At 42.7% G+C, this 12,026-nt stretch overlaps 1 protein-coding gene across 1 annotated transcript in view; it reads right to left on the bottom strand.

Moving 5' to 3' along the window:
- COP1 (COP1 E3 ubiquitin ligase) overlaps positions 1–12,026 on the bottom strand; it is a 189,457-nt gene that overhangs the window by 135,601 nt on the left and 41,830 nt on the right. The window contains exons 7-11 of the mRNA XM_077278443.1: positions 11,630–11,689; positions 9,930–10,006; positions 9,480–9,537; positions 8,379–8,493; positions 6,094–6,229 (exon numbers count right to left, since the gene is read on the bottom strand). Coding sequence (XP_077134558.1) covers positions 6,094–6,229; positions 8,379–8,493; positions 9,480–9,537; positions 9,930–10,006; positions 11,630–11,689 — 446 coding nt within the window. The remainder of the gene's footprint in view (positions 1–6,093; positions 6,230–8,378; positions 8,494–9,479; positions 9,538–9,929; positions 10,007–11,629; positions 11,690–12,026) is intronic.

The following is a 12,026-nucleotide window of genomic DNA, read 5'->3' on the forward strand; positions in this document are numbered from 1 at the left end:
TTAATGGACTTGGAAAGGACCTGCAAACATGTGATGGGATCTACTCTATACAGTAGTTTACTGAACAGACATATGCGGTGCAGGATAGTATTTCTTTTTTTTTTTTTTTTTACTATTAAAGGGAACCTGTTACCCCCAAAATCGAAGGTGAGCTAAGCCCACCAGCATCAGGGGCTTATCTACAGCATTCTGTAATGCTGTAGATAAGCCCCCGATGTTACCTGAAAGATGAGAAAGAGAGGTTAGATTGTACTCACCCAGGGGTGGTCCCGGTCTGGGTACGATGGGCGTCGCGGTCCGGGGCCTCCTATCTTCTTACGATGACGTCCTCTTCTTGTCTTCACGCTGTGGCTCCGGCGCAGGCGTACTTTGTCTGTCCTGTTGAGGGCAAAGCAAAGTACTGCAGTGCGCAGGTGCTGGGCCTCTCTGACCTTTCCCGGCACCTGCGCACTGCAGTACTTTGCTTTGCCCTCAACAGGACAGACAAAGTACGCCTGCGCCGGAGCCACAGCGTGAAGACAAGAAGAGGACGTCATCGGAAGAAGATAGGAGGCCCCAGACCGGACCGCGATGCCCATCGTACCGGGACCGCCCCTGGGTGAGTACAATCTAACCTCTTTTTCTCCTCTTTCAGGATACATCGGGGGCTTATCTACAGCATTACAGAATGCTGTAGATAAGCCCCTGATGCTGGTGGGCTTACCTCACCATCGATTTTGGGGGTGACAGGTACCGTTTAAGACCCCAATAATCGACATGTGAATGTATATGCTCCAAGCAAAATAGGAACACAGCTAAAAAGTTGTCCAATTCTGCACACCCCTTGCTGAACCCACTCAGGGCCCCACAGAAAAGAAATCAGTGTACACACACTGATAATACACACACGGATAATACACACAAGGGTAATGCACACACGGATAATACACACAAGGGTAATGCACACACTCGCCTGTAATATCACAAGACATTTCCAGACTGACGGCTTCTTCAGTCAAACAGGACAGAGACACACACACAGAAAATACACAACCACACAGATAATACACACACACAATACACACACACACACAATACACACACACACACACACAATACACACACAGATAATACACACACACAGATAATACACACACACACAGATAATACACACACACACAGATAATACACACACACACAGATAATACACACACACACAGATAATACACACACACACACAGATAATACACACACACACAGATAATACACACACACACAGATAATACACACACACACAGATAATACACACACACACAGATAATACACACACACAGATAATACACACAGATAATACACACACAGATAATACACACACAGATAATACACACACACAGATAATACACACACACAGATAATACACACACACACAGATAATACACACACACACACAGATAATACACACACACACACAGATAATACACACACAGATAATACACACACAGATAATACACACACACAGATAATACACACACACAGATAATACACACACACACAGATAATACACACACACAGATAATACACACACCATACACACACACACAGATAATACACACACGGATAATACACACACGGATAATACACACACGGATAATACACACACGGATAATGCACACAAGGGTAATGCACACACTCGCCTGTAATATCACAAGACATTTCCAGACTGACGGCTTCTTCAGTCAAACAGGACAGAGACACACACACACAGAAAATACACAACCACACAGACAATACACAACCACACAGAATACACACACACAATACACACACACACACACACAGATAATACACACACACAGATAATACACACACACAGATAATACACACACACAGATAATACACACACACAGATAATACACACACACAGATAATACACACAGATAATACACACACACAGATAATACAAACACACAGATAATACACACACACAGATAATACACACACACAGATAATACACACACACAGATAATACACACACACAGATAATACACACACACAGATAATACACAACCACAGATAATACACAACCACACAGATAATACACAACCACACAGATAATACACAACCACAGATGGGTCATTCCATGTCAAGTGAACCAATGATTTTTACCACTATATTTTTAATTCTTTTGAGATTTTGTTATTTGGTAATAGTGTGTCAGAGAATGCAAAATGTGAAGAAAAAAAAAATTCTAGATTTTTTTTAAATTTTTTATTGATTTTCAAAGTTCGGAAAAAGTGTGAATTTCGGTGTTGCCTGCCTTTACATTTCTCCCCATAACTCAGGCTAGAAAAGAGATAGAGAAACAAAATAAACACCATTCTACTCAGAACTGTACAGGCTTCCACCAGATATGTCACAAGAGTATATTTGATAATATTTTACCTATGCGAACGCAAGCGCAAAACTTTAAAACGCATTTCCGAAAAAAACGTTTCATTTAAAAATTTCAAAAACTGCACATGTGCCTGCTATGCTCCTATTCACATCTGTACCAAAATACAAGATGGGATCATGATGGGATCATATTTTAAAAAATAAAACTATTACAGTGTCAGTTCAAAAATCTTGATCTCAGATCTGCTCAGCCTGTGGTCTAACAGTGTGGGGTCTATATTTACCAAATAATCCATGATTGCTAGATATTACGGTATTATTTTATTATGTTACCACATAGAAGCAGGAGAGGACAGAGGAGAAGCTTTGTTAGGGCTGAGAATGACCAGGGGTAGACGGTGACTGCAGAGCAGATGACAGGCCGGCAGCTCCTGCCTCCAGAGGCCGTATTCACACCAAATCTTATCACCCAGGCAACTCCTCAAATGGAGGGAGAAAAATACTCTTAACATCCAGTTCATGTATTGTACAAACCAGGACTACGAAGAGGAGGAGGAGAGTTTGTGAAAACCTCGGTTACAGGAAGCAGAACCCATCACAGGGACTCAGCAATACCGGACTGTCATCCCATGTAGTGGAAATAAAGACAGTGACGTCCATGACGTGGTAGAAGGCGGCACAAGATCGGCAATGGATGACAACAGGTGATGTGACCTGTGAATATGATCAGCGCTGACGGCTACTGGACTCTCCAAAGATTGTGAAAATGAAGACGTAGAAAGGACTTTTCTGCACCTTCTGGTCCAGCGCCGTCCTATGTCTATCCAAGAAAATCAGACATTGTAAAAGTGAACAAAAATCAGATATAACTCAGGTGGAGCCGAGCACCATGACAGGCAGTACATACTCTGACACAGAAGGAAACGGCCATTGCTAGTGAGCGCTTATGGGCAAGATGACATTTCACCCACTAGAAGGGACACACTGATGATAGAAGGCCAGTGTAACAACCTACTATTAATTGTTGGATTAGTTCATATTTGATAGTACGAGGATTTAACTACTGGACTATTCTTCTTAAACACTTCAGAAATGACATGTTTAGTGATGTAGTAGAAAAAAAATTGTTCCATGTATAAATAGGTGGTAGAAATATTGGTGCTTTTAATCTTGTTTTAACATATAATTAGGATCAGACTGTATTTAGAAAACCACACTTGAGGATGTGATCACCTTTAATCTTTTGGCTTGTTCAATGCATTCAGGTTGAAAATGCTGAGCAAGTTGTGTTATGATGATTAAGATGTATTTATTCTGGCACTTTGGTATTTGTTTTTTGTGTTTCTTTATTGTTACATATAAATGTTGAATGCAATAAGTTGTAATTTGAAAAGAAAAAAGGAAGAAACTCACACAAACATAAAATCAGATGATTCAAGGCTTAAAAAAAAATACAAATGTGATAGATCCCAAGTTGAATCCCTGTACAAATATAAACAAGGACACAAGTAACACACATGCATGTTTTCACAATTTTAAAACATACGTTTTTTTCAGAATTGCGCATAAAAATATTTAATTTGATTTCTCCAAAACAAAATATAAAGAAACATAGTCTTGTGACATATCAAATGAAAGCCGGTACCGTTCTGAGAAAAATTATGCCTCTCCCACCTCTATATCTTAATTCTAGCCCGAGATATGATAAAAAATGTAAAGCCATACCAGGCCAAAATCCATGCTTTTTCAAAACTTTAAAAATCTGTAAAAAATTAACTGATGAAGAAAAAAATTCTAAACTTTTAATTTGTAATTAACTAAAGTTGTACTTCATAAAAACAAAAAATAAAAAAAATCTAAAGAAGTAAGGTAAAAAAAATATTCATATTTGGATCACTTGATATGGAATGACCCAGATAATACACAACCACACAGAAAATACACAACCACACAGATAATACACAACCACACAGATAATACACAACCACACAGATAATACACACACACACAGATAATACACACACACACACAGATAATACACACACACACAGATAATACACACACACACAGATAATACACACACACACAGATAATACACACACACACAGATAATACACACACACACAGATAATACACACACACACAGATAATACACACACACAGATAATACACACACACAGATAATACACACACACAGATAATACAAACACACACAGATAATACACACACGGATAATACACACACACACACAGATAATACACACACACAGATAATACACACACACACACAGATAATACACACACACACAGATAATACACACACAGATAACACACACAGATAATACACACACACAGATAATACACACACAGATAATACACACACACACAGATAATACACACACACACAGATAATACACACACACACAGATAATACACACACACAGATAATACACACACACAGATAATACACACACACAGATAATACACACACACACAGATAATACACACACACACAGATAATACACACACACACAGATAATACACACACACAGATAATACACACACACAGATAATACAAACACACAGATAATACACACACAGATAATACACACACACACAGATAATACACACACACACAGATAATACACACACACACAGATAATACACACACACAGATAATACACACACAGATAATACACACACACACAGATAATACACACACACACAGATAATACACACACACACAGATAATACACACACACAGATAATACAAACACACAGATAATACACACACAGATAATACACACACACACAGATAATACACACACACACAGATAATACACACACACACAGATAATACACACACACAGATAATACACACACACAGATAATACACACACACAGATAATACACACACACAGATAATACACACACACACACAGATAATACACACACACACAGATAATACACACACACACACAGATAATACACACACACACAGATAATACACACACACAGATAATACAAACACACAGATAATACACACACAGATAATACACACACACAGATAATACACACACACACAGATAATACACACACACAGATAATACACACACAGATAATACACACACACAGATAATACACACACACAGATAATACACACACACAGATAATACACACACACAGATAATACACACACACAGATAATACACACACAGATAATACACACACACAGATAATACACACACACAGATAATACACACACACAGATAATACACACACACAGATAATACACACGACATTTCCAGACTGACGGCTTCTTCTGCCAAACAGGACAGAAGATGTGCCAAGAGCGCCACCAAGTGTCACCAGCTGGAATAACCGTCAGCACTGATTTCTGAAGGCAGATATATAAATCGTGGGAGAAAAATTTCTACGCTGCAATAATAAATCAGTAAATAAAATCCAATGGCAGCTAAACAGCGATAAATCTGTCATTCTGGCGAAGCATTGCTGCGAGCAGGTGACAAATCACGGTGCGGCTCTCACTTAAGGCCTAAAATGTGCAGGTAAATGGGATTCTGCGGATTATGTAATTTCAAATGGGCTGGAAGCAACAGAGAAATTTAACCCATTCGCAGCCACAAAGATGATCTAGAAGGGTCGATCTGCACAACACAGGTGTCATGTCCCACAGTCCGCGCGGACGTGGCGGGCTTACCTGGACACAATGCTGGAGCCATTATACAGGTCACTGGCATAGGAGAGGGTGGCGAGGGGGCGCACAGAGTTATAGCGGGTGAATTTGGATAAACACTCTTGAAACTCATCCAACTGACTCACTGTCCGACTGTCATCTGGGAAGAAAGGAGGCGAAAGGTGAAAACACAGAAGAAAGCAAAGCTTACACATTACACAAGTCCTGCGTGCCCCGTAAATAGCAGAGGGTTAATGGGGACCTGTCCGCGCTCCTGACATGTCCCTTTAATAGATACTTCCATTGTTGCCTCTGATTATTTGCAGATCGGTGGGACGACTGACCCCCACTGATAAGAAGAGCAGTGTCAGCCAGGATGGGAATCTCACGAGCAGGGAAAGTTTCTCCTGATCCCATTACCCAAAGGTTACGGAAGGCACGCAGTGCTCGCAGGGGCTGATCAGGCAGCAGTGGGGTCTGCTTAGTCCTTACAACTTCCAGCAGTAAAAAGTGCAGTGGAGAAAGTGAATGCAAATACAGAGGACGATAAATGGGCGACAATCAGAAAAGATCATGTTATCCGTGGTTTGGCTGGGATCCTGAGCAGTCAGTGGAATAATAAATTCCTCCCATCTACCAGGAGAGGGCGCTGTTCAGCTGACTACTTACCTATAGAAACATGGACCCTTGCAGGCTGCTTGGAAAATGGCCTAATGCAACAAGGGGCTTCCTTTACTGAAATTCCCCACAAGGGAAACAAAGGCTAAGGGTACCGTCACACAGTGAAATTTCCATCGCTACGACGGTACGATTCGTGACGTTCTAGCGATATCGTTACGATATCGCAGTGTCTGACACGCAGCAGCGATCAGGGATCCTGCTGAGAATCGTACGTCGTAGCACATCGTTTGGAACTTTCTTTCGTCGCTTGATCACCCGCTGTCATCGCTGGATCGTTGTGTGTGACACCGATCCAGCGATGTGTTCGCTTGTAACCAGGGTAAACATCGGGTAACTAAGCGCAGGGCCGCGCTTAGTAACCCGATGTTTACCCTGGTTACAAGCGTAAACGTTAAAAAAACAAACAGTACATACTCACATTCCGGTGTCAGTCCTCCGGCGTCTCAGCTTCTCTGCACTGTGTGAGCGCCTGCCAGCCGGAAAGCGAGCACAGCGGTGACGTCACCGCTCTGCTTTCCGGCTATGGCGCTTACACAGTGGAGAGAAGCAGAACGCCGGGGACAGACACCGGAATGTGAGTATGTACTGTTTGTTTTTTTTACGTTAACGCTGGTAACCAGGGTAAACATCGGGTTACTAAGCGCGGCCCTGCGCTTAGTAACCCGATGCTTACCCTGGTTACCCGGGGACTTCGGCATCGCTCCAGCGCCGTGATTGCAAAGTGTGACCGCAGTCTACAACGCTGGAGCGATAATCATACGATCGCTGCGACGTCACGAATCGTGCCGTCGCAGCGATGGAAATTTCACTGTGTGACGGTACCCTAAGGTGCCTCCTTATCAGCTTTCCACATCTCTATGAGCCAGGCTTTCCCTGGAGAGACAAAATGCCATTTCCGTATGCTGATGGCGGTGCGCCCCTGATGATTGACAGTTTGGATCCAAATCATGGCCGAGCCGCTGGCCCCAACAGTATACTCTCCGGTTCTGTGAGTACAGGAGGCTTTGTCTATGATGCACTAGAAGAGCCCAGGGCGACTGAAGGCTGGTCGAATCAGCGCTTACAAGATCTATAGCAAAAAGCTATGCTGTGCATCTTGGGTAGGAAAATGGCCACTACTGAAAACTGCAAAGGTGGGCGGTAACTTAAGCTATGAGCATTGAACAATAAAATGTCATTAAATTTGAAAGGATTTTTAATAAGAGGAAAATGGCAAAATTTGCACACTTTTTTTTTTTTTTACCAAACACTTTGCAATTTTCCCATGAGAAACTAACGTGGCCCTTAAAGGTGCCCATCAACATTCACATTGGGGTTAAGGGTGGCCACGATGGGGTCATTAACGAGCAATTAGAAAACCACACTAATTTGATTTGTATCGATACCACATGCTGGCGCACTACTTGAAAAGAAAAAAGCTGATTTTTGGCGGTAATGGTGGTATAGCAAGTCAGACTGGCAAGGGGTCTCCTGATCCAAACTGAACCCCCCCCATAGGGATACAAGTGGAGTTTGGTCAGCAGACCCCACGGGTGGTCTTGGACTGTGACTCTCGGGTGTGCGAGACCCGCAGGAGAAAGCCTTTAGAGAAGAATTCACACACAGGCGGGACGTCGCTGCGCTCCTACCTGACACACGAGCCATTCTGGTAGAAAAGTAGCACTGCTCCAAGTCTTCGAAGTGTGCGGTAAGGCGTTTCCGGCGGGATGCCAGCGTGCTGTTATACCACGGCTGCTTTTTTGTCTGTGTGTAAGAAGGAGAAAGATTAGGAGACCAGCACATGGCCACGGAAAAGGGCCACTGACTGCTCGTTCTGCACAGACAAACATGAGCGTGCGCTCAGCATTCGCTTGTCTTTAAAAGACGTATTCCCGTCTCCAAGATCCTATCCCAGTAAGTAGCATGTGCAGCAATAATAATATTAGCAAATACCTCCAATTAGAAATGTTCTTCTGATTAGCCATGTAGCTTTCCCCATGTGCAGGGCAATCCAGCAGCTTAGGTATCCATGGTTATGACCACTCCTTTGGTGACAGCAAGTTGCTAGCGGTCATAACCATGGATACCTAAACTACTGCAATGCCCTGCACATGGGGTAAGCGACATAGCTTATCAGAAGAACTATACATTTCTAATTGGAGGCATTTGCTATTATTATTATGCCTACTACACATTACACATTAGGATAGGATATTGTGATACCCCTTTAAAGCACCATCAGGTACAACTAACATGGCACAGGAAGGACGCATAGTATCAAGAAAAGAAGATTCAGATAGCGAAATACAAGTATTAAGTAAACCAGACAAGTCGGGAGAGACGCCGGATCTGCTACACCTAAGGGCATTGATTATCTATTTGGCAAGTGGACATTACCACTTACAGCCAACATATGGCCTGATTTGCCCACGGACCTCCGGGCCCGTATTCATCACTTACTGGACCCTCATTGACGCTGTTCTTATACTATGAGCACATAGAAAATATCCAGAGAAAAAGCTAAAAAGCGCCACCTGCAGGCCGTTAATGGTAATAACAGGAGAAAGCCTGAGTATCTGGAGCTTTGGTTATTGTGATCTCAGATCACTGAAAACAAAGTTTATAGTTTGCAAATGAATGGGGAAAAAAAAGTGAGAATGAAAGAAAAGAATTGATGTGTTAACTCATTTTATAATACTTAATGACAAGGCAAAAACTGAAAAAAGAAAAAAAAAAAAAATACAACTTACTTGGGAATTCCCACTGAATCCAGGCGGTTGGCTGTATTCTGTGGAGTCGATTATGCTACTGCAAGGAAGAAGAAGTCGCACAATATAATAAACTAATCATTGTGTAATAAAAAAATATATATAATTTTTTGCGGACCCATAGACTTGTTATAGGAGAGTCTCATCCGGATTACATGATGAGATTGAGCCTTAATACAGGAAATGCACAGGAGTTTGCCATTCATCAGACAGATGAAGCATTTGCCTGACTCGTTATTCTCAGGCTCCAGAACAATTTGCTTTCCTCAGTTTCTCTCGGCCATGTCGTCCTGAGATATCAGATCCTCCCAGCACCACCTAATCTACAGCTGACATTCTCGGGAGAAGGAAATTCACTCCCGTCATATACAAAACTGCATGCGACAAGGAAAGCGAGCAGTAAGAACCAGAGAAAAGAAATCAGAATATTACCTGTGTGATGGGGAAGGGGCCTCAAACTGTGGCACAGTGCTGTCCTCACTGCGGGGGGAATATAAGCCGCTCATCTCCTGCAACACAGCAGAAAATACATTTTACGGCACAGAAAAGTTACTGGAAACCGACTGCACCAAAAGCACGAGACCCAAGCTCATCCGCACAGCTCCCGGTAGTGAAGGGAAGCACAAGGCCCCATTATCCCCTACATTTGTCAGGTACATTATAGTCTAGGGCCCTTGTCATGTGTCTGTTTATTGCAGAATAATGGCCTGAAAAAATAAATAAAAGTAGTGAAAGATGTGATCCCCATGTCTTGCACATTTTTCATCAACTGCAAGAAGCTTGGAAAATCTACGTCCCAATTCCACGCAGGACCGACACGCCCACGCAGGACCGACACGCCCACGCAGGACCGACACGCCCACGCAGGACCGACACGCCCACGCAGGACCGACACGCCCACGCAGGACCGACACGCCCACGCAGGACCGACACTATTGATTTGGAATCTGGAATTTTTGGTGGGGAGAGGGAGAAAAATATTGGCAGCATATTAGGTTAGAGAGGCATAAAAAGATCCTACCAGTAGATGGATCTAACCTGCGAATATACTATTCATTTTCTCACTGCAAACTTCACCTTTTGCTGTGATATTTCGACAACGAAATTCATAACACAATCCAGATAATTTTGTGCGGATCTTTAGGTCCCAAATTTTTGATGCGGAAGATCAAAAGTGATCCAGTGCTGGGTGGATGTAATCTTTACGATTTCCTTGAATTAGCTGTGCTAATTATCGGATTATTAAAAGGGTTGTCCAGGCTTGGAGGCGACGTCTACAGTTACTCTATGTGACTGCAGACTTGTGAATCCTCACATTGTGCACGCAGTGTGCGCTCTCCGGATTCTCCGGTGTCACTGCCGGAAGCAGCGGGTGATGTGACCACAAGCACGCGAGATTCATACTTCAGATCCATTCCAACTAGACGCTTGTATTGAGCGAGGTCGCACTCGTCAAGGCGGCACGTGACTGTATGCAAAATGAACAGGAGCCGCAGAGCGACACATCATGGTAAAAGGACATCTACCCCCTGTCTATGCCGAAATAGCACCATGGCTTCATTCAGAGGACAGCGTCACGGGCGAGGTTCACACACATACGGTGCTGAGCACTACGTCGGGGTTCGTCGGAAATCAATTTGGACCCCGTCTGGCCTCTTTCCTGGTAGTATTCGTCTTTTTTAAACATGCACAAAAACATAGCAATTAGGCGCATCGCATGCTGTGCGTCAGAAAAACAAATTACCCCTGCTATGGGCCCGAAGATTTGCACTGCAGCTATAGTAGATTCGTCAGGCCACACACCCTCACGCTAAGCTAACACGTTTTGAAAAATAGAGAGTGTGGCGGAGAAAATTTAAAAAGTTACAAAGGGCGCCCTTGTTTGCAACTTTTTTTTTTTACTCCAGTTTCTGATGCATTATTAAATGTGCCCCCCTATATTTTAATTCTACATGCTTGTCTTTACACTCGCAAAAAAAAGCTGCAAAAATTACGAAAGAAGAATTAAAAAAATAAAAATAAGTAAGACCACACTGTGGTCATCATGTAAAGCCACCAAAGCTTTGGAGCCAGATGTTATTGTAGTGTTTGCCGAGAGCATCCGGCGGCAGACAACTTTAATCGTCTCTCACCTCTACGCGCTTTATGTCTTCCTCCACCACGCTCAGCTCCTTCTGGATCTGCTCCAATTGCTGCGAGGTCAGGAACGGAGAAGGAGACAAGAAATAAACACTTTACAGCTTCGCTTCTCATCATCTACACATTTACAGGTTACATAAAACCAGAGTCCTGCGGGACGGGCGGCCGGGGAGCACACAGTGCAATCTAATGGGAACGATGCCTACTGCAAGGGGAGGACTCTGCAGCAGAAGCAAAAATGGACGAAATTTTAGAAAATGTTTCCACAATTGAAATTGACCTGCAATGCTGATTTTAAACCCATCGCATGTCTATTCATGCTGCAGATTTTTACTGCAGATTTCACCTTTGCATAAAGTGAAATACCTGGTAAAAAAAATCTGCAACAAA

This window comes from Ranitomeya variabilis, chromosome 8 (genome assembly GCF_051348905.1).
Source record: "Ranitomeya variabilis isolate aRanVar5 chromosome 8, aRanVar5.hap1, whole genome shotgun sequence".
In the NCBI taxonomy this organism is placed as follows: domain Eukaryota; kingdom Metazoa; phylum Chordata; class Amphibia; order Anura; family Dendrobatidae; genus Ranitomeya; species Ranitomeya variabilis.